The 18727-nt window shown below is 40.1% G+C and overlaps 1 protein-coding gene across 6 annotated transcripts in view; it reads left to right on the top strand.

Annotated features, from left to right (window-relative positions):
* The window catches only part of MYPN (myopalladin), a 133122-nt gene that overhangs the window by 99540 nt on the left and 14855 nt on the right, over positions 1-18727 (top strand). For all 6 annotated transcript variants that reach the window (XM_039546939.1, XM_039546938.1, XM_039546942.1 and 3 more), the window contains 6 exons: positions 7801-7893; positions 13036-13257; positions 13982-14131; positions 15420-15499; positions 16299-16425; positions 17908-18115. In XM_039546939.1, the coding sequence (XP_039402873.1) occupies positions 7801-7893; positions 13036-13257; positions 13982-14131; positions 15420-15499; positions 16299-16425; positions 17908-18115 (880 nt within the window). The remainder of the gene's footprint in view (positions 1-7800; positions 7894-13035; positions 13258-13981; positions 14132-15419; positions 15500-16298; positions 16426-17907; positions 18116-18727) is intronic.

Raw genomic sequence — 18727 nt, 5'->3', positions numbered from 1 at the left:
TTTTTTTTAATCAGGTATTTCTGCATTAACTTGGCTTTTTGTTTGTTTGTTTGGGGGGGTTATTTTGTTGTTTTTTTATTTTTTGTTGTTTTTTTGGAGTACCAGGAGAGTGCTTTTTTAGGAATTTGTATTCAGTTTTTATCAAACACTGATAAATCAGTACTGCATAGAAAAGATAAGTATTTAATGAATGGATATGAGTATTGTCCTATATTGAACTTAGTTAGTAGTTTCATTATATTTGATTTTCTCAATATTGTTTTTACTAGGGCTGTCAAGCAATTAAAAAAATTAATCGTGATTAATCGCGTGATTAAAAAAATAATTGTGATTAATTGCGCTGTTAAACAATAACAGATTACCAATTATTTAAATATTTTTCAATTTTTCTACATTTTCAAATGTATTGATTTCAATTACAACACAGAATAAAAAGTGTACAGTGCTCACTTTATATTATTTTTATTACAAATATTTGCACTGCAAAAAACAAAATAAATAGCATTTTTCCATTCACATAATACAAGTACTGTAGTGCAATTTCTTTATCATGAAAGTTGAACTTACAAATGTAGAATTATGTAAAAAAAACCCCTGCATTCAAAAATAAAACAATGTAAAACTTTAGAGCCTACAAGTCCAATCAGTCCTACTTCAGCCAATCGCTCAGACAAACAAGTTTGTTTACAATTGCAGAAGATAATGCTGCCTGCTTCTGGTTTACAATGTCACCTGAAAGTGAGAACAGGCTTTTGCATGGCACTGTTCTAGCCAGCATTGCAAGATATTTACATGCTAGATGCACTAAAGATTCATATGTCCCTTGATGCTTCAACCATCATTCCAGAGACATGCGTCCATGCTGAAGGTGGGTTCTGCTCAATAATGATCCAAATCAGAGCGGACCGATGCATGTTCATTTTTGTCATCTGAGTCAGATGCCACCAGCCGAAGGTTGATTTTCTTTTTTGGTGGTTCAGGTTCTGTAGTTTCCACATCAGACTGTTGCTCTTTTTAGACATCTGAAAGCATGCTGCACACCTCATCCCTCTTAGATTCTGGCAGGCACTTCAGATTCTTAAATCTTGGGTTGAGTGCTGTAAGTATCTTTAGAAATTTCACATTGGTATCTTCTTTGCATTTTGTCAAATTTGCAGTGAAAGTGTTCTTAAAATGAACATGTGCTGGGTCATCATATGAGACTGCTATAACATGAAATATGTGTCAGAATGCGGGTAAAACAGAGCAGGAGACATACAATTCTCCCCCAAGGAGTTCAGTCACAAATTTAATTAACACATTATTTTTTTAATGAGCATCATTAGCGTGGAAGCATGTCCTCTGAAATGATGGCTGAAGCATGAAGAGACATATGAATCTGTAGCGCATCTGGCATGTAAATATCTTGTGACGCCAGTTACAACAGCGCCATCTGAATGCCTGTTCTCACTTTCAGGTGATATTGTAATTAAGAAGTGGGTAGCATTATCTCCTGTAAATGTAAACAAAGTTGTTTCTCTTAGTGATTGGCTGAACAAGAAGTAGGACTGAGTGGACTTGTAGGCTCTAAAGTTTTATATTGTTTTGTTTTTGAATGCAGTTTTTTTTGTACATAATTCTCCATTTGTAAATTCAACTTTCATGATAAAGAGATTGTACTACAGTACTTGTATGAGGTGAATTGAAAAATGCTATTTCTTTTATCATTTTTACAGTGCAAATATTTGTAATAAAAATAATACAAAGTGAGCACTGTACACTTTCTATTTTGTGTTGTAATTGAAATAGATATATTTGAAAATGTAGAAAACCACCCAAAATATTTAATTAATTTCAATTGGTATTCTGTTGTTTAACAGTGCAATGAATCATGATTAATTTTTTAAATCGTGATTAATTTTTTTGAGTTAATCGCATGAGTTAACTGCAATTAATTGACAGCCCTAGTTTTTACACATATTACCTCCATCTCCTCCTAAAAATTATTGTATAGTATTTTTCTTATGCAGAGTGTTGAATTGTATCTCAAATACCAGAGGGGTAGCCGTATTAGTTTGTATCCACAAAAAACAACAAGAAGTCCGGTGGCAACTTAAAGACTAACAAATTTATTTGGGCATAAGCTTTTGTGGGTTTTTTACCCACAAAAGCTTATGCCCAAATAAAGAAAGCTTATGCCAAATAAATGTGTTAGCCTTTAAGGTGCCACTGGACTCCTAGTTGGTATTGTATCTCAGAGCTGTCCTAATTTCAGTGGCAGGGAAAGTGATTGCTGTATAATACAATTTGTGAAGCATCTTGGGAACATCGGGAATGAAAGATGTACTATGCTGAATTGTAAATATAAAGTGTTGCTATCATTTTATTATATTACTATAATTACTATTATATTACACAAGAGTGATTCCATATACATTTATGTCTTGATTCCCTATTTATTATCCAACAATTACTTTCACATGAAATCTGGTCAGCTTACAAGTCAAGAGTTTGCTAACTGTGCACTCAGCATGATATTTTATAATCCAGATGTGTTCCTTCATCTTCATCCAGTACATCATTCATCACCAACAATAAAGGATACTAGATGCAGAACATAGCCAGTAATTTTGCTGATGATGCATGAGGTGGAATAGATTATTACATAGTTTTCTACAGCTATGTTAGCTGTGCAGTGCTGGCAGGCATAAAAACATGTTTTTGCTAATAGATATAGCACATGTAAATTTTACTGTGTATGCAGTAATAAGATGCCATTTTTACTAAATACTTTAATCATCATAACCATCCTTTATACTGAATTTTGCTTACAAGCTTCATTTCAATGGGACTATGAATGGGAAAAGTTCTGCTATTTGGACAACACTTGTGAGCTAACAGCAGTATTATTTCCTTGGAAAGCTACCATACAAGTTATATAATTGATAGGAAAACAAAGATAATGAAATCTCCAAACCCTGTGTTACAGTAAAATTAAGGGAACTAAATCTACAATAATCAATAAAAGTTAGAGTTAAGGAATGAGAACAAGGAGTTGGATTAGTTGTGCGCAGAGCCGGCTCCAGACCCCAGCACGCCAAGTGCGCGCTTGGGGCGGCGTCCCGTAGGAGGGCGGCAGGCGGGTCCGGTGGACCTCCCGCAGGCATGCCTGCGGAGGGTCCGCTGGTCCCGCGGCTCCGGTGGAGCATCCGCAGGCATGCCTGCGGGAGGCCCACCGGAGCCGTGGGACCAGCGGACCCTCCGCAGGCACGTCTGCGGGAGGTCCACCGGAGCCGCGGGACTGACGACCGCCAGAGCGCCCCCCGCAGCATGCGACCCTGCTTGGGGCGGCGCAAATCCTAGAGCCGCCCCTGGTTGTGCGAGTAGAACCCTTGCAGCCCTAAGAATTATGAATTGTACCCACACATTTTTGTTGTTTACCATGAAGAAAACTATGCAGCAATGCTCTCTGGCTGTATCTCATATGAGACATTGAGAGCAGCATGTGATTATTTTGTTGTTAGTACAAAGAGTAAAGCTACAGATGATTAAGTAATGGCCATTTTGTTCACAGCCCTCAAACACATTTGTATGCTTCCCTTTCCCTGATAAATATGATAATGTCCAGGATATAGGAGGCCTAGAGTTTATCCAAGGGCTCTTCTAGGCACCCTAACCAATAACAGAACTACACCTCATAAAAACCAAAACACAGCAACAGCAGATCAGAGGTCACTTCCTTTTTACTCATTCTGCACCAACACCAACAAAACAACCAATCATTGATAACCACAATTATCTCATCTCAGATCCCACAAAACACAGTCAAACCCCACAAAGACCCCCAGAACTCCCTCAAAAAACCCTGTACCCTAAAGGACTATAATCACATGTACTTCAGCCATCCCAAAAAGCAACATACAAATTTAGGCTATTTTGGATGAAGGGAGGGAACTAAATTCCAAAGTAAAGGTACCGTCATGGAGAATGCCCAGTTGTATAATGCAAGACAAAACAAGATTAGTAATTGGCAATATGCCAAAGGATACAATTCAAGATCTTGGTATTAATATGTAAAACTCTTAGCAATCTAGGCTCTCTGGGAATGTCTACACAGCAAAAACAACCCTGGGGCAGTGAGTCTCAGAGCCTGGGTCAACTAACTCAGGATTGAGGGGTTCACGCTGTCTAAAAACAGCAATGTAGCCTTTTGGGCTTGGGCTGGAGCCCAGGTCTGAGACCTGGCAAGAGGGGAAGGGCCTCAGAGTCCAGTTTCCAGCCAGAGTGTCTATACTGCCCACCAGCACAAGCCCATGAGCCCAGGCTCTGAGAGTTGCTGTTGGGGGGCAGGAAGGGTTGCTGTGTATTTGTACCCCAATTATTTGAGCAGTCACCAATTGCTTTGTGTCCCTGGCTGACAGTTATGGTCTTTTTTAAGGCCCTAGGTCTAATCAAGATCAAAGAGAAAGGTCTCTCTTGGACAATGGGCCTCACTGATAGAATTCACCACCTAGAAAACAGTCATTGAGCTTTTCACACTCTGCTTTCTGGGACACTGCAAACCCATTAATTTCAGTTGGTCTGCCTTTGACAGTTTGGGTGCACCTTGTCCTCCCCTCCGCCCACACACACCCCCCCACACACATTTGCTCTTTCTTCTGTTTTCCTTTTGCATCTAACTACTTAAGAACTGATCATTTGGGGGTGATTTATATTTTTTATGCCTGTGTATTATATGTGAGTGGCTGTGATTTTAGATTTTTACTATTTTATATTTCATTTTTGGCTGTACAGCAAGATGTCACTGAGACGGGTTCCCCCTGGGGTGCCACTTGGAACTGGGGTACCACTGAGCCCGCCTGACCCACCAGCCTGGGCTCCTTTTCACACTGTGGTGCTGTGATAAGTTGCCACGTTCTCCAAGCTTGCTCTTTCACCAGCATACCCACAGAGAGGAACACACCCAGCTGCAGCTTTACACACCGATGCTGAGATCAGCTCTGCATGGGAAGGCTCAGCTAAGGCATCTCCCAATTGCTAAGGCATCCCTCCACACACACACACTGGAGTGTAAACCCAAAATTGTACCGTCTTGCGCTGTACAGGGAACTACACAGCGTAAGCTCATATAATTCGCCCCATCACTTAATGTGGAGGGAGCAACAGCTTTCTGCCCTAAATTATAATTTCCACACACTGGTTTTAGACAAAAAAACAAAAACAAGTTTATTAACAACAAAAAATAGATTTTAAGCTATTATAAGTGATAGCAAACAGATCAAAGCAGATTACCTTAGTAAATAAACAAAACCACAAACTGAGCTTAACACACAAGATAGGTAGGATATGAATTAGTAAATTCTCACCCTGAGTGATAAACAGGCTGGCAGATTCTTAAGGCACAAGCTGCCTTGGCTTTCCTGGGTTTTCATACACAGGCTAAAAATCCCTCTAGCCTGGGGACCATCACTTCCCATAGTTCAGTCCTTGCCCCTCAGGTATTTCTAGGTGTGTTGTTGTAGGGAGAGTGCGGTACCATCATGATGTCATTGAACTCCTTTTATATCTTCTTCTCACTTGCTGAAAAACTCTTTTGCTGTGACCTGGGTCAAACAGTTCCCATTGTGTAGTACTATCTCTGAAAGGTTTCTATTGTACACAGTTCCTGGGGTAATCCTTGTGCTTGTGGGCATTTCCTCAATAAGCCATTAACATTGTTTTGCCTTTTTACTGTTGTACCTGAAAGGCTGCTTGTGGGTGTTTTCAACCTCACGTTTCAGTAACACATAGACTCATAGACTCATAGACTTTAAGGTCATTATGATCATCTAGTCTGACCTCCTGCACAATGCAGGCCACAGAATCTCACCCACCCACTTCTGTAACAAACCCCTAACCTATGTCTGAATTATTGAAGTCCTCAAATTGTGGTTTAAAGACCTCATGGTGCAGAGAATCCTCCAGCAAGTGACCCGTGCCCCACGCTGCAGAGGCCCTGGAGGACAATTCCTTCCCAACCCCAAATATGGTGATCAGTTAAACCCTGAGCATGTGGGCAAGACTCACCAGCCAGCACCCAGGAAAGAATTCTCTGTAGTAACTCAGATCCCACCCCATCTAACATCCCAGCACAGACCATTGGGAATATTTACCTGCTAATAATCAAAGATCAATTAATTGCCAAAATTAGGCTATCCCATCATACCATCCCCTCCATAAACTTATCAAGCTTAGTCTTGAAGACAGATATGTCTTTTGTCCCCACTACTCCCCTTGGAAGGCTGTTCCAGAACTTCTGTAGTGGGAGGCGGTGGCATAATTGTTTCATCCGGGGATGAGAATGAAATACAAGTGGGTGGCAGTGTATCACCTTCAGGGGCCTCTTCGGGCTCTTCTCTCTCTTCCTCCTGGACTTCTGATGGTGGTGGCCCTCTTGGTGATGGGGACCAAGTGGAAACTTCATCACTTCACATATGACGATAGCACATACAATCCAATGAGATATTACTGTCTAGCAGATCAAGACTTTTAGAATGATACCTCACAAGGCATACTTTGTAGAAAGCATATCCCAATGACATGACAGTGGTGAATATTGGGGTGCCAGGGTGTCACAGTCACCACCAGCTGAAGGAACAAAAAACCCAGCATTTTAGTCCTTAAATTGCAGCTCAAGCTTTTGTTCTCTTCCCTTCAGCCAGTCTATTGTCCAGGACTCCAGTCTAGATTTATTACTCAAACTTGTGATCATTAATTAGTTTACTGTGTGATGCTTTATGAAATGCTTTACTGATGTCCAGGTTAGTCACAATCAGAACCACCTTTCTTTAATCTTTTTATGTAAATCACCCTTTAAAAATTTCTATGGCCTTTGTTTGACAAGATCAGTTATTCAGAAAACCTGTCGCAATCATTTTGTTTCAAATCTCACACACACACACACACACACACACACACACACAGAGGAAATAGACAGACTAAAGTCTATTAAATTTTACAGTATTTACTTATTTCAGCAAGAGATTCATGTTCCCTATTTTAACTTTCTTCTGATAACTTCACTCAATAAAAGTTAAAGTTAAGATTCCTACAGCAATGTTAACATGACCTTGTTTTCCTTTATGTATTATTGTAGTTTTAACAAATCTATTGAATTATAGACATAACAAGAGAAAACAGGAAGAGGACATATGACATGTACAACATTCCTGAGTTAATTGTACTGTAGGAACCTTATCTTCAGCATTTCCTGACTTTTAAAATTTAAACTATGCAAACCTAGGCCATGATCCTGCATAGTCATCTGAGTACACAGACTGCTATGTCTGCATGAAGCCCCACTGACATATCTGGGACTCCACATGAGTACAACAATTTGCCAGCAGGGATCACAGTGCAGGATCAGGATGTTGCAATAACAGTCATTTTTGCATGCTATTTTTTTTTTAGTAAAGAAACACACAAGAAAGAAAAAATGCCTATGGTTGACTTTTAAATGGCTCCATCAGATGGACTCCCTTCTCCCATATTCTCTGCTATAAAATAGCACAATATAAAGGAGAAAATGCCCCTATTTTGTAATTACATTCTGCATCTTCTTTTTGATAGGAGCCAGTATCAAATAAAAGTCAGTAGAAAAACTGCTGAAATACCCCAAGTATCTAGAACAAGTATCAGACTCTCCAATTATGTTGTAATATTTCATTACCTCTGAACTTCATTCATTATATTTTGATTCCAAAATCAGCTCCAGATTCATTAAAATTATGCCTTTAAGTGGTATGGTACTGTCTTCCTAATCCCATTACTTCCCTCTGCTAGAGAACAACATATGATGAAAAACTGGCCCACAGACTTCAGGGACCAAGCAATGATTCCCCAGTCTTCAACTATACAACTCAAGATGTATCCAAGGTACAACATTATTATCCAACTTTTGTTACACCATATGTAATTCTTGTCACTAGATTTTTCATTTCCAAATTCTGCCTTTGACACAATCGGTAAAAAAAAAAATGATATGAAAATAATTGCTTCATTGTTCTAGAAAGTTATTATACACCTCTACCTCAATATAATACGACCCGATATAACATGAATTCAGATATAATGCGGTAAAGCAGCGCTCCGGGGGGGGGGGGGGCGAGGCTGAGCACTCCAGTGGATCAAAGCAAGTTTGATAGTGACTCGCAGACAACTTCACAATTGTTAATCTGCAACCACAGTTTAAAGGTGAGATAAACCTTCAGCATAGTTTGACTGGACAGGTCTGGTACTTGGGGAAGCCAGGCCTGGAAAATAAGTGATCAACATAGATCAGAATTCCCCCTAATACAACACATTATGTTCAGATCAAGATACTTATTTGATGGGTTATTCTTTTCAACATTCTAAGGAAGGAATGGAAAAGTGGTTAGCATACTAGTCTGGGACATGGGAGACCAAGATTCAATTACTTGCTCCACCACAGACTTCCCATATGATATTAGGCAAGTCACTTAGTATCTGTAAAATGGGGAGAATAGTACTTTCCTATCTCTCTGAGGTGGTGTGAGGGTAAAGGCAGTAAAAAAGAGCTTGTCAGTTGCTCAGATACGATGGCAAATATGGACTATATAAGTATTTAAGATACTGTAGAACCTCAGAGTTACGAATTGACCAGTCAACCACACACCTCATTTGGAACTGGAAGTACACAATCAGGCAACATCAGAGACAACCAAAAACAGCAAATACAGTACAATAGTGCACTGGTTTTCAAACTGTGGGTCGCGACTCATTACTGGGTCACGGAATATAAGGCACTGGGTCACGACAGCTCTGGTCAGCACCACCAACCGGGCCATTAAAAGTCCTGTCAGCAGTGCTGCCCACCTAAGGCAGGTAGTCCCTACCTGTTCTGACACCACGCTGCACCCTGGAAGTGGCCAGCAGCAAGTCCGGCTCCTAGGCTGGGGGGGCACAGGGCTCTGCATGCTACCCCAAGCACTGGCTCTGCACTCCCATTGGCCAGAAACTGGCCAATGGGAGCTGGGGGGGGCAGTGCCTGGAGGAGAGAGCTGCGCGGAGCCGCTTGCTCACCTCCATCTAGGAGCCGGACCTCTGCACCCCCGCTGTGCCGCTGAATGGGACCCCGCCCAAGGTAAGCCTGTGCCCCAACCCTGTGCCCCAATCTCCTTCCCACACCCCAAACCCCTCATCCCCAGTCCCACCCCAGAGCCTGCACCCTCAGCCCAGAGCCCTGACCCTCTCCCACACCCCAACCCCTTCATCCCCAGCTCCGTTGGGTCGTGGGCAACAACAATTTTCTTCAGCTGGGTCACCAGAAAAAAAGTTTGAAAACCACTGCAATAGTGTGTTAAATGTAAACAACTAAAAAAAGGGGGGAAAGCAGCATTTTTTCTTCTGCATAGTAAAGTTTCAAAGCTGCTTTAAGTCAGTGTTCAGTTGTAAAATTTTGAAAGAACAACCATAACATTTTGTTCAGAGTTATGAACATTTCAGAGTTACGAACAACCTCCATTCCCAAGGTGTTCATAACTCTGAGATGCTACTGTAGATAGATTTCTTCCTAACAGCATGTTAGGAAGCAACATATTGTGCTAGTTTCTGATCAGAAGCCATAAATCAAAATATCAATATCCTTTGACCAAAAAAAATACAAAAGAAAATGTTTCCCAGTGTTTCTATAAATCCAGCCAAACATTCTGAAGTATACGCCTTCCTACTTTAAAGTTATGCTGTAACAAACCTCGTCAGGACACAATTGCATCATTTGTGGGGAAATTAAAGTGTGTGATAGATATATAATCATGATCCCTTGAAATAGGTGTTTACTTATGCTACACAATCTGTTCCACCTTGTATTTAGCTGTGACACTCTGAATGCTTTTCCCACACCTGAAGAAGAGCTCTGCATGTCTCGAAAGCTTGTCTCTCTGACCTACAGAAGCTGGTCCAATAAAAGATATGACCTCACCCACCTTGTCTCTCAAAGGAAATACAAAATGTCAAGACTCTGAAAAAAATTCTGTTCTGGTGGTAGACAAGCTGTTTGTCCAGTTTGAAACCAGACAGTCCTGTTTTCATATGGTTTGTGCCTGTCTGATACTAATAAAACACTGTACGTGGTTTTGTCTGGTATCATACACGGAGGATGCCATTTCCCAGAGAACACTCCTCTGCCCCCAGTGGCATGACCATGTGTGTGAGGTCCCGCTGGCTAGGGTCAGGCAGTACATTCTGAACAATGGCATCCTCTGTGCAGCGTGTGAGAGGTCATGCTGGCAAGGGTGGAGGGATTATATAGGTGGGGGTGGGGAGAACCGAGGGGATGTCCTATATTCTGGAGATGCATCAGTGGCCATCCTGTGGGGCCTTAGAGAAACTAGTAATAATGTCTTCAGGTCCTGGCAGATGGTGGGGGGAGTCTGTACAAGTGTTTGCTCTCTGCTCTCAGGAGCTACCTGAAGAATTCCAAAGAAGCCCTTAGAAGTTCTCACAGCAAATTTCAAATCTAAGGGTAGGTCTGTACTTACCTGCCGGATCGACGCGTAGCGTTCGACTTCTCGGAGTTCGAACTATCGCGTCTAAAGACGCGATAGTTCGAACTCCGAACGCGCTCCCGTCGACTCCGGAACTCCACCACCGCGAACGGCGGTGGCGGAGTCGACGGGGGAGTCGCGGACTTCGATCCCGTGGCGTCTGGACGGGTGAGTAACTCAAACTAAGGTAGTTCGACTTCAGCTACGCTATTCGCGTAGCTGAAGTCGCGTACCTTAGTTCGACCCCCCACCCTAGTGTAGACCAGGCCTAAGAAGAATGAAATGAGATATCAGAAAGTGTGGACATGGAAAAAAAAGAAATATCTGCTTAGAATCACCGCTTATGAGAGAAACTGGTGTTTCTGAATTTGGATTAATTTATGAGTAACTCCAGGAAAAAGGGAGATGACTATGAAGCATTTTAATGCCAAAGCTATTTCTTAAAATACACAAATCACTCTCTGATTTCATATGGAATGTGCCCCCACACAGTCCTGCTCCCAGCACCAGAAAAAACAATTGATTGCTTAACTTCCCCATTGACCTATACAAAGGCCAAAACCTGTAGTCTGCAGGAAAACATGATAAACTTAGTAGATTTGAAATCAGAGTAACTCCTGATTTACGCTAGTGTAACAGATTAGAATTTGGCCTATCATATAAAGTGATATGCTAAGACATGCTTTGTGAAAGAAAAAACAAAACAAGATGAAATTTATTAAGGATGTATTCAGCTTGCCAGCTGGTGGTGAGCCATAGGGCAAACCTTAACCAACCATTGCATTAGGTAACACCATCTTGTGGATGCATCCTGCACAATACCACAGATTTGTGGGCTCTGATCTGGCTGTGTTGTGTTCACTGCAGAGGAGGGAGATAAAAATGTATTTCCCCCACTTTTCTGCTCCCTCAAGGCCCATTCTGGGTTAGCCAGTTCAGCCTCCCACATAAGTTAGAGAAGGCTGAAGGCTGTAATGTGCACTGGCTGGTAACTGTATCTTAGGGCATCAGAATGTACAGTATCATTCCTCAGCCACACACCCTCATATCCCCACCATGCCCCCTACACTGGGTTGTTAGGACAGAGGAGTGAAGAGACAGATCTATGCCAGCCAGGGATTCCCTTACACAGGGAAATCTATAACTAGCCTATTAAGGCAGCTCCTGTTGTACAAGGAGGGCTGGGGAGTGGAGAAGGAGCCTATGGTCTGTAGATAGCAACTTTTAGTGACCACACAAAGGAGAGTCCTTCTAGCTGAGAGAAAGGAACTGTGCTGCACTTCTTATCTGACAGGCAATCTTTGCTTATCTTGCACATGAAGCTATTAAAATAGGTCATGTGGGGTATTATGAGGGCTGATTCATAAATATTTGTAAATCTTTAGAGGGAAGATGCTTTAGAAAGTCAAATTATTATTATCCTGTATAAAGAAAAATCATCACTATCTTTTCAGAAATACTTACCAGTAATTTCTGTAATATGTCTCTTAGGGTCTTGGAACTTTTCCTTACTGAATATTCTTAGATCAAAGCAGCCTGTATTTTATCACAATTCCACTCCCTGTATGCTGGCAGTTAAAGCTAAATTTTGATGACACACATCTGTGTCAGAAATAGGATAAGGACATAATCCTATTCCCAGTGAAATCAATCGCAAAACTACTATGGACTTCAACAGAAGTAGGAGCCATATCTTTCTGCCAAATAGAGAGGAGGCTGACGCTCTACGTACAGATCTCATAATGAGAGAGGTTTTGGACAGACTTCTCATTGGCATTGAGAGGAAGGTGTAGCTGAGCAATGTGTCTTTTCATTGATTTCATTGGCTTTGGATCAGGCACTTAATGAATTCAAACAAATTATAACTGGTTGTTCACACTGGAATGATCACTGTTGCACCATATATTTTCATAATCTAAGGACCAGTTTCAAACTTACATTTTTACATTGTGGGCCAGATTGTGCTCTCAGTTACACCAGTGCAAATCCAAAGTTAACTCCATTGGTCAAGATTTTGGCAGTAAGGTAAGTAAACCTGAAAATGTTTCATATTTTTTAATCTTGATATCTTCATCTTTTGGCAGCTATACTTTTGCTTATTTCAATGTGAATTAAATTATTACACAAAAAGGCAGTACTTCATATATTTAGCAGGCTACTAGTTCTGGAAAACACCCTTGAAAACCGCAGTTTACTTTTTCCATCTGCCACATTCTCGAGAGAGGCCTAAAGGAGTTATGTGCACAGCTCCCATTGAAGAGGTGCAACTCCCTTTGACAAATCTCAACCTTACTCTCATTTTTGTGAAACACATACACCGAAGTTACAATAAGAGCCTGCGGGTGCACATATTGGTGTATACTGCTGCACAATGCACCAGTACACCTACTGCTGGGGTTAGGGCTTTTTAGGTTTTCAGGTCTTTTAGATGACATTTGGTTTAAGACAAGTGATTGGAAATACCTTTGAGTGTAATAGTGTTGTTCAGATCACTGCCAATATAATTCTGCAGGAATACAAGATTTCAAGCTTTGAACAGAGGTTGATGAATGAAATAGAGTTTCGCCTGGAACGTACCCCAGTGGATGAATCAGATGATGAAATCCAACATGATGAAATACCTACAGGCAAGTGCATAGCACCCATCTTTGACAAGAGACTCAAGCATTTTCGGGTCATGGAAGGATCTCCTGTTACATTCACCTGCAAAATTGTTGGAATACCCATACCCAAAGTAAGTGATGCTTATAGTCAGATTACAGAAATAAAGTTTACTTACCAGTAACTTTCCAGTATATCACTTCTGCAGACCCTCGCTCCCAAGACTGTTGTTCTGCATAGGTAGTTCTCAAAGTAATCAGTAAAGCAGTTAATATAGCAGTATCTCCCCACTACTGCTTAGTGCAAGTCAGTCCTAAGTGATCTGCATGGACTGATCTCCAGATCTTTTTTGATCAAAGGAAGACAAAACCTGATAAAAATATTAAGGTCTGATTCTGTCTCAAATACATGGGCTGATTTGATGAGATGTCTAGCAGTGCACATACTCATACAGCCAAGATAACAGTTCTGTAATGTTAACTTACATTATCCCAATACAGAAACATTCAGTTGTTTATTTTAAATGGTCTGCAAATTTTACAATATTTATAAAAATGTGCAGTAGCAAATGTTCAGCAAACATATTTTATTCTTATCTGCAGATTGCCTTGTCACTATTCAACTGCAAAGCAAATTTAAATACACCTCTACCTCGATATAACGCTGTCCTCGGGAGCCAAAAAATCTTACCGCGTTATAGGTGAAACCACATTAGATCAAACTTGCTTTGATCCACCAGAATGCGCAGCCTCGCCCCCCCAGAGCACTGCTTTACCACATTATATCCGAATTAATGTTATATCGGGTCACGTTATATCGAGATAGACATAGCTGTTTTTCTTTATGATCGCTTTCAGGTATATTGGTTCAAGGATGGCAAGCAGATTTCAAAGAAAAATGAACATTGCAAAATGAAGAGAGAGGGAGATGGAACATGTTCTCTACACATTGAAGCTACTACTAATGATGATGATGGAAACTATACAATAATGGCTGCAAATCCTCAAGTAAGGGAATTTTTTCTTTACAAATGTGTTTTTTTCAGCTTAGAAAGATAAGTAATCAGGAACATAAGAATTGCCATACCTGATCAGACCAGTGGTTCATTTAGTCCAGCAACCTGTTTGTGACAATGGCTAGAATCAGATGCGTAAGAAGCAGCCACATAGTAGACATTTATGGAAAACCTGTTTATGGTCTTATTCATCTCCTCTCTAAATGAAACAGTCACAATCAGTTTCCCTTGATATGAACATGTGTCTGTGCCTCTAATCATTTTTGGTCATCCATTCCAAACATCATCTATTTCTGCTATATCTTTTTTGACACAAGTGGATAGGAAATAGATGCAATATTTCAGGTGGGTGCAACATTTATATAAATGCCATTTTCAGTATTAGTTTTTGTTCCATTTTTTATACATTCTAATATTTTGTTTTCTTTTTTAACAACTGCTGTAAATTGACCACAGCTCAATGCACATTCAGTTGTGCATGTGACCTGTTTAAAAATTGTAAATCTAAAACATTACCTTTGTTTTGCTCAAAATTTCCCATCTATTCTTAGCAAGTTCCACATGTTACTATAAATATTTTTGATTATACAGTCCCCATACCAGATAGATTAAGTTGTTATGGTGCCATTGCTTAAAGTAACATGAAAGCTTACAAGAGCTTGATTCTCCACTCTGTTACTGCAGTTTTGTGTCGTTAGAATGATATTGAAGTCAGTGGAATTACACTGGTGTAAAACTGGTTGAACCTATGGTGAGCCTCGCAAAGCAGAGTAGAGTTCAATGTGTGGACAACAGCTGTATTGTCAAATACATGTTCTTTGACAAATGTCTAGTGAGGATCAGGTTAGCCACACAGTTGGGGGGTCCTTTGCTTGTGTTTTACTCTATAAAGAAAGATAGAACTACTATAATTTATATATAGTGGGCCAAATTCATCCCTTGTGTAATTCTAGGCTTGCATGATCTTTCCTTGATTTCATTGACTTGTATTGATTTGATTTCAATAGATTTACCCTGTTCCAGTAGAGCTACACAGGGGATGAACTTCGGCCCTTAAACGTTAATATATTTTGAAAGATGTGAAATTGCAAATTGTTTTGTGGCACTTCCCAGTATTTAAGTAATACTGTTTTATTAAAGATATTATATAAAAGCCCTGTAGTAGAGTCACAGTTTAAAATATATTAGTTCTGTAATGTTATGTACAGGATCAAACACTTATAATGAAGAATTGAACAAGTGGTTAACTGACAATTAATTCTATTTCCATTCTTTTTTAGGGGAGAATCAGTTGTTCTGGCCACTTGATGGTTCAGACTGTTCCCACGCGTGGCCGATTAACAACTACTCAGTCGCATAGGTAAGATGAAGTACAATGCCAGAATCACACATGCTTTACCGAGGTTGCCATTTTGATCCAGAATATTTTTCAGGTTGAGTGATTTACTTTAATTTCTTGGTGCTGATTGGTCCAGAGCCATAGAATTTTATTGGCATGGTTAAAATTTGCTATCTGCTCATCTGTTGATTCCATCATTGAGATTTTGGTGTAATTTAGTTTCTAGAGGGTAGATGGTTTGCACTTAGCTGATTAATTGAGGAAGGATGGCCTGTGACCAAAAGCACAGAACTTTGAGCTGGTGGGTGAAATCCTGGCTCCACTGAAGTCAAAGGCAAAACTCCCACTGGCTTCAATAGGAGCAGGATTTCATCCAGAGGTTCCAAGTTCTATTCCTGCTCCTGCCATGTACTTCTTTGTTAATGCATTCAAGTCACTCAGGTCAAGGTTTTCAAATGTTGCTAGTGAATTTGGGTGCCGGACTTGAGGTACTATTATTACAGTTAGTTAATCACAATTGCAATGGAGTTAGTGGAAATGGATGGATTAGTAAAAATAAATTCTGCCAGAAAAATATGGAATGACTTAGGAATCCAGTTTTACTTACTATATTAAAAGTTCATTTGATAATCTTAACAAATTTAAAATATGCACACATTATATTGTACTTAATGCTTTTCTTTGTACACCTATTCTGGCATTACTTTTTGGTTTTACCTGAATATCTGTTGACCATTTTCTACAGTTTGTGCCCCATACCAAATTTTAGGAAAATAATTTATATTTCTTCCAAACACATACCTGCAGTTTTGTATTGCAGAGCAAGGTCCCGTGTGCAAGAAGGAGATAAAGAACCACTACAAGAACGCTTTTTCCGGCCATATTTTCTGCAGGCACCTGGAGACATGGTAGCTCATGAGGGGCGACTTTGTAGACTGGACTGTAAGGTATTTTCATGGCTCACCCTTACTCTTTCTGTATACATACTGGTAGCTGTCTTCCTGGTCTTCTTTAATAGGCTTTCTTCAATAATTTCTTCTAATATTTAATGCCTTTCTTGTGTTTGTTCTCTCATTTCTTATCACTCTACCTGAGCTTCAGGTGTTTTCTATGTAGCACATGCCAGATGGAATGAAAAACACTGTATAAATTTCACCAAAACTAGAAGGCTCATTTACAACAGAGTTCATTCAATTTATGTGGCTTAGTTTCTACCAGCCTTTTAGCAGAGTGGCAAACGGAAGGAACTTCCATAGAGATGTAGGGCTCCTCTGCTGAGTCATTGAGTCATCCTGTAAAAGGTGCTTGAACACACACCCATATAGCTATAAAAGTGGGGCAGAAACGATTGAAGATACTGTATTTTCACCCCAAGATTCACACTGTATTTTATTGATAGTTAGAAGACTAATATTTTTAGAAAGGTGCAACACAGCCTCGATCGTTCCCTTTTTCTCTAAAGGGCACAGAGAAGAAAAACCTCCCAACTTATTGACCCATGCTCCCAACTCTGAGGAGTTGTGGCTCACAGGGATTAGTGTCTACCCAAATGGGCTAAGCAGTGGTATGACATATGTGCAGACCCCAGCGACCTTTAAGCTATTTCATAGCCTCCACCATTCCAGATCTGAGGATGTATACACACACATACACAGAGAAACACACACACTGCTGACACTAGTCCCACTACCATGCAAGTAGATCTTTCCTAGCCCTGAAGGGAGTAGAAGACAGAGTGGAAGTTACTGTCCATTTCTAGTGAATTTTCCTTAGGAATGATTCAAAGTTTACTAGAGGAGCTTGCCACAGAGGCTGGTTGCTCTCTAGCTCTGCTCTCCTAGCAGTGCTTGTGGGGACCCAAAAGCAAATTGGAGATTTCACAAGATTGGAGAAAAGCAATTTCCATTCCAGGTAGGTTCCATTTCCCTTCTCCAATTTCTGGAATTCGTGCATTTGCTTCTCTCCATTGAAGGGAAGCTTTTGACCCTGAGTGAGCACCTATCTCTAATGGAACAATCCTATAGAATGTAATAAGAGGTAAAAAATAATCATATCAACTGACAAAATTCTATTGTGTGTTGATTTAAGACTTCTACAGAAATACGTCATTCTGTATTATTAAATTCTATGTGTTTCAAGTGAGTTCTGTAGAACCCAGTTGATTCCATCCCTATTAAATTCTATAAAAGTTCTGATCTAGTGTTTTGATTTCAGCCAATCACAATCTGAAAACAAGCAGAATAGTAACATTTTGCTTTTTATAAATCTTATTTGTGGAACCAATTTTTTTCCTGGAAATAATCACCAATAGCAGTTAGCAGTTCTATCTCTGACCTCACTTTCTATTCTACATTCTCTCATACATATGTTATTTATTGGGTTGTTGAATGTGTGTGTCACTTGCCTTTAGCTGTTTCATTGTCTGTTAGGTGAGTGGGTTACCAACTCCAGACCTGATGTGGCTTCTGAATGGCAAACCTGTATTACCAGATAGCACTCACAAGATGTTGGTCAGAGAGACTGGTGTTCACTCTTTGCTTATTGATCCTCTCACACAAAATGATGCTGGAACTTATACTTGCATTGCAACCAACAAAACAGGACAAAATTCATTTAGCCTGGAGCTCAGTGTTGTAGGTAAGACTTACTGAAAGGTTTTAATAAAAGACTATGTACAGTAAGATACTGTAATTACTTGTATCTATTACTTTGTATGTATTCAGCTTGAGTCTCCTCTCACACCACTGTATGTCAAAAGTAACTCCATTACAGTCAGTGGAGTTACACCAGTGTAAAACTGATGTAAGGAAGAGAATCAAATCCAGTGCTTCTTTTGTATAGGTGTTCCAGTTCCTTCGGAGCTGTGATGATTCTATACAGTATCTATGTGCAAACCCCTGCCTACTCATCCATAATATTTTTCTTTTTCAGCCCCCTGCCTTCATACATTGCTGTTCTTGATCTCTTCCCCAGGAAAAAGACATAGCCTTGGGTTTTAAAAATACTCTGTGGCCTCCCTACCATGTCACAGTTACAGTTTTATTAGTTTAAAAAAATATTTAAATGTAAAAATGCTGAATGCTACTCATTTTCTACTCATTTTATTAAATAAGCCTGATGAAACCTGAGCAGCCATGGTAAAAGTGCTGTTGAAATCCACATCTGCAGCACTCATTACCTGCAATGGTAGCATGTTTGGACCCCATATATACATTCATCTATAGAAAAAAAATCAGTTCTATGTATGAC

Source organism: Mauremys reevesii, linkage group 7 (genome assembly GCF_016161935.1).
Source record: "Mauremys reevesii isolate NIE-2019 linkage group 7, ASM1616193v1, whole genome shotgun sequence".
Taxonomy (NCBI): domain Eukaryota; kingdom Metazoa; phylum Chordata; order Testudines; family Geoemydidae; genus Mauremys; species Mauremys reevesii.
The sequence above is the reverse complement of the archived record's forward strand: the minus strand, read 5'-3'. Positions and strand labels throughout refer to the sequence as shown.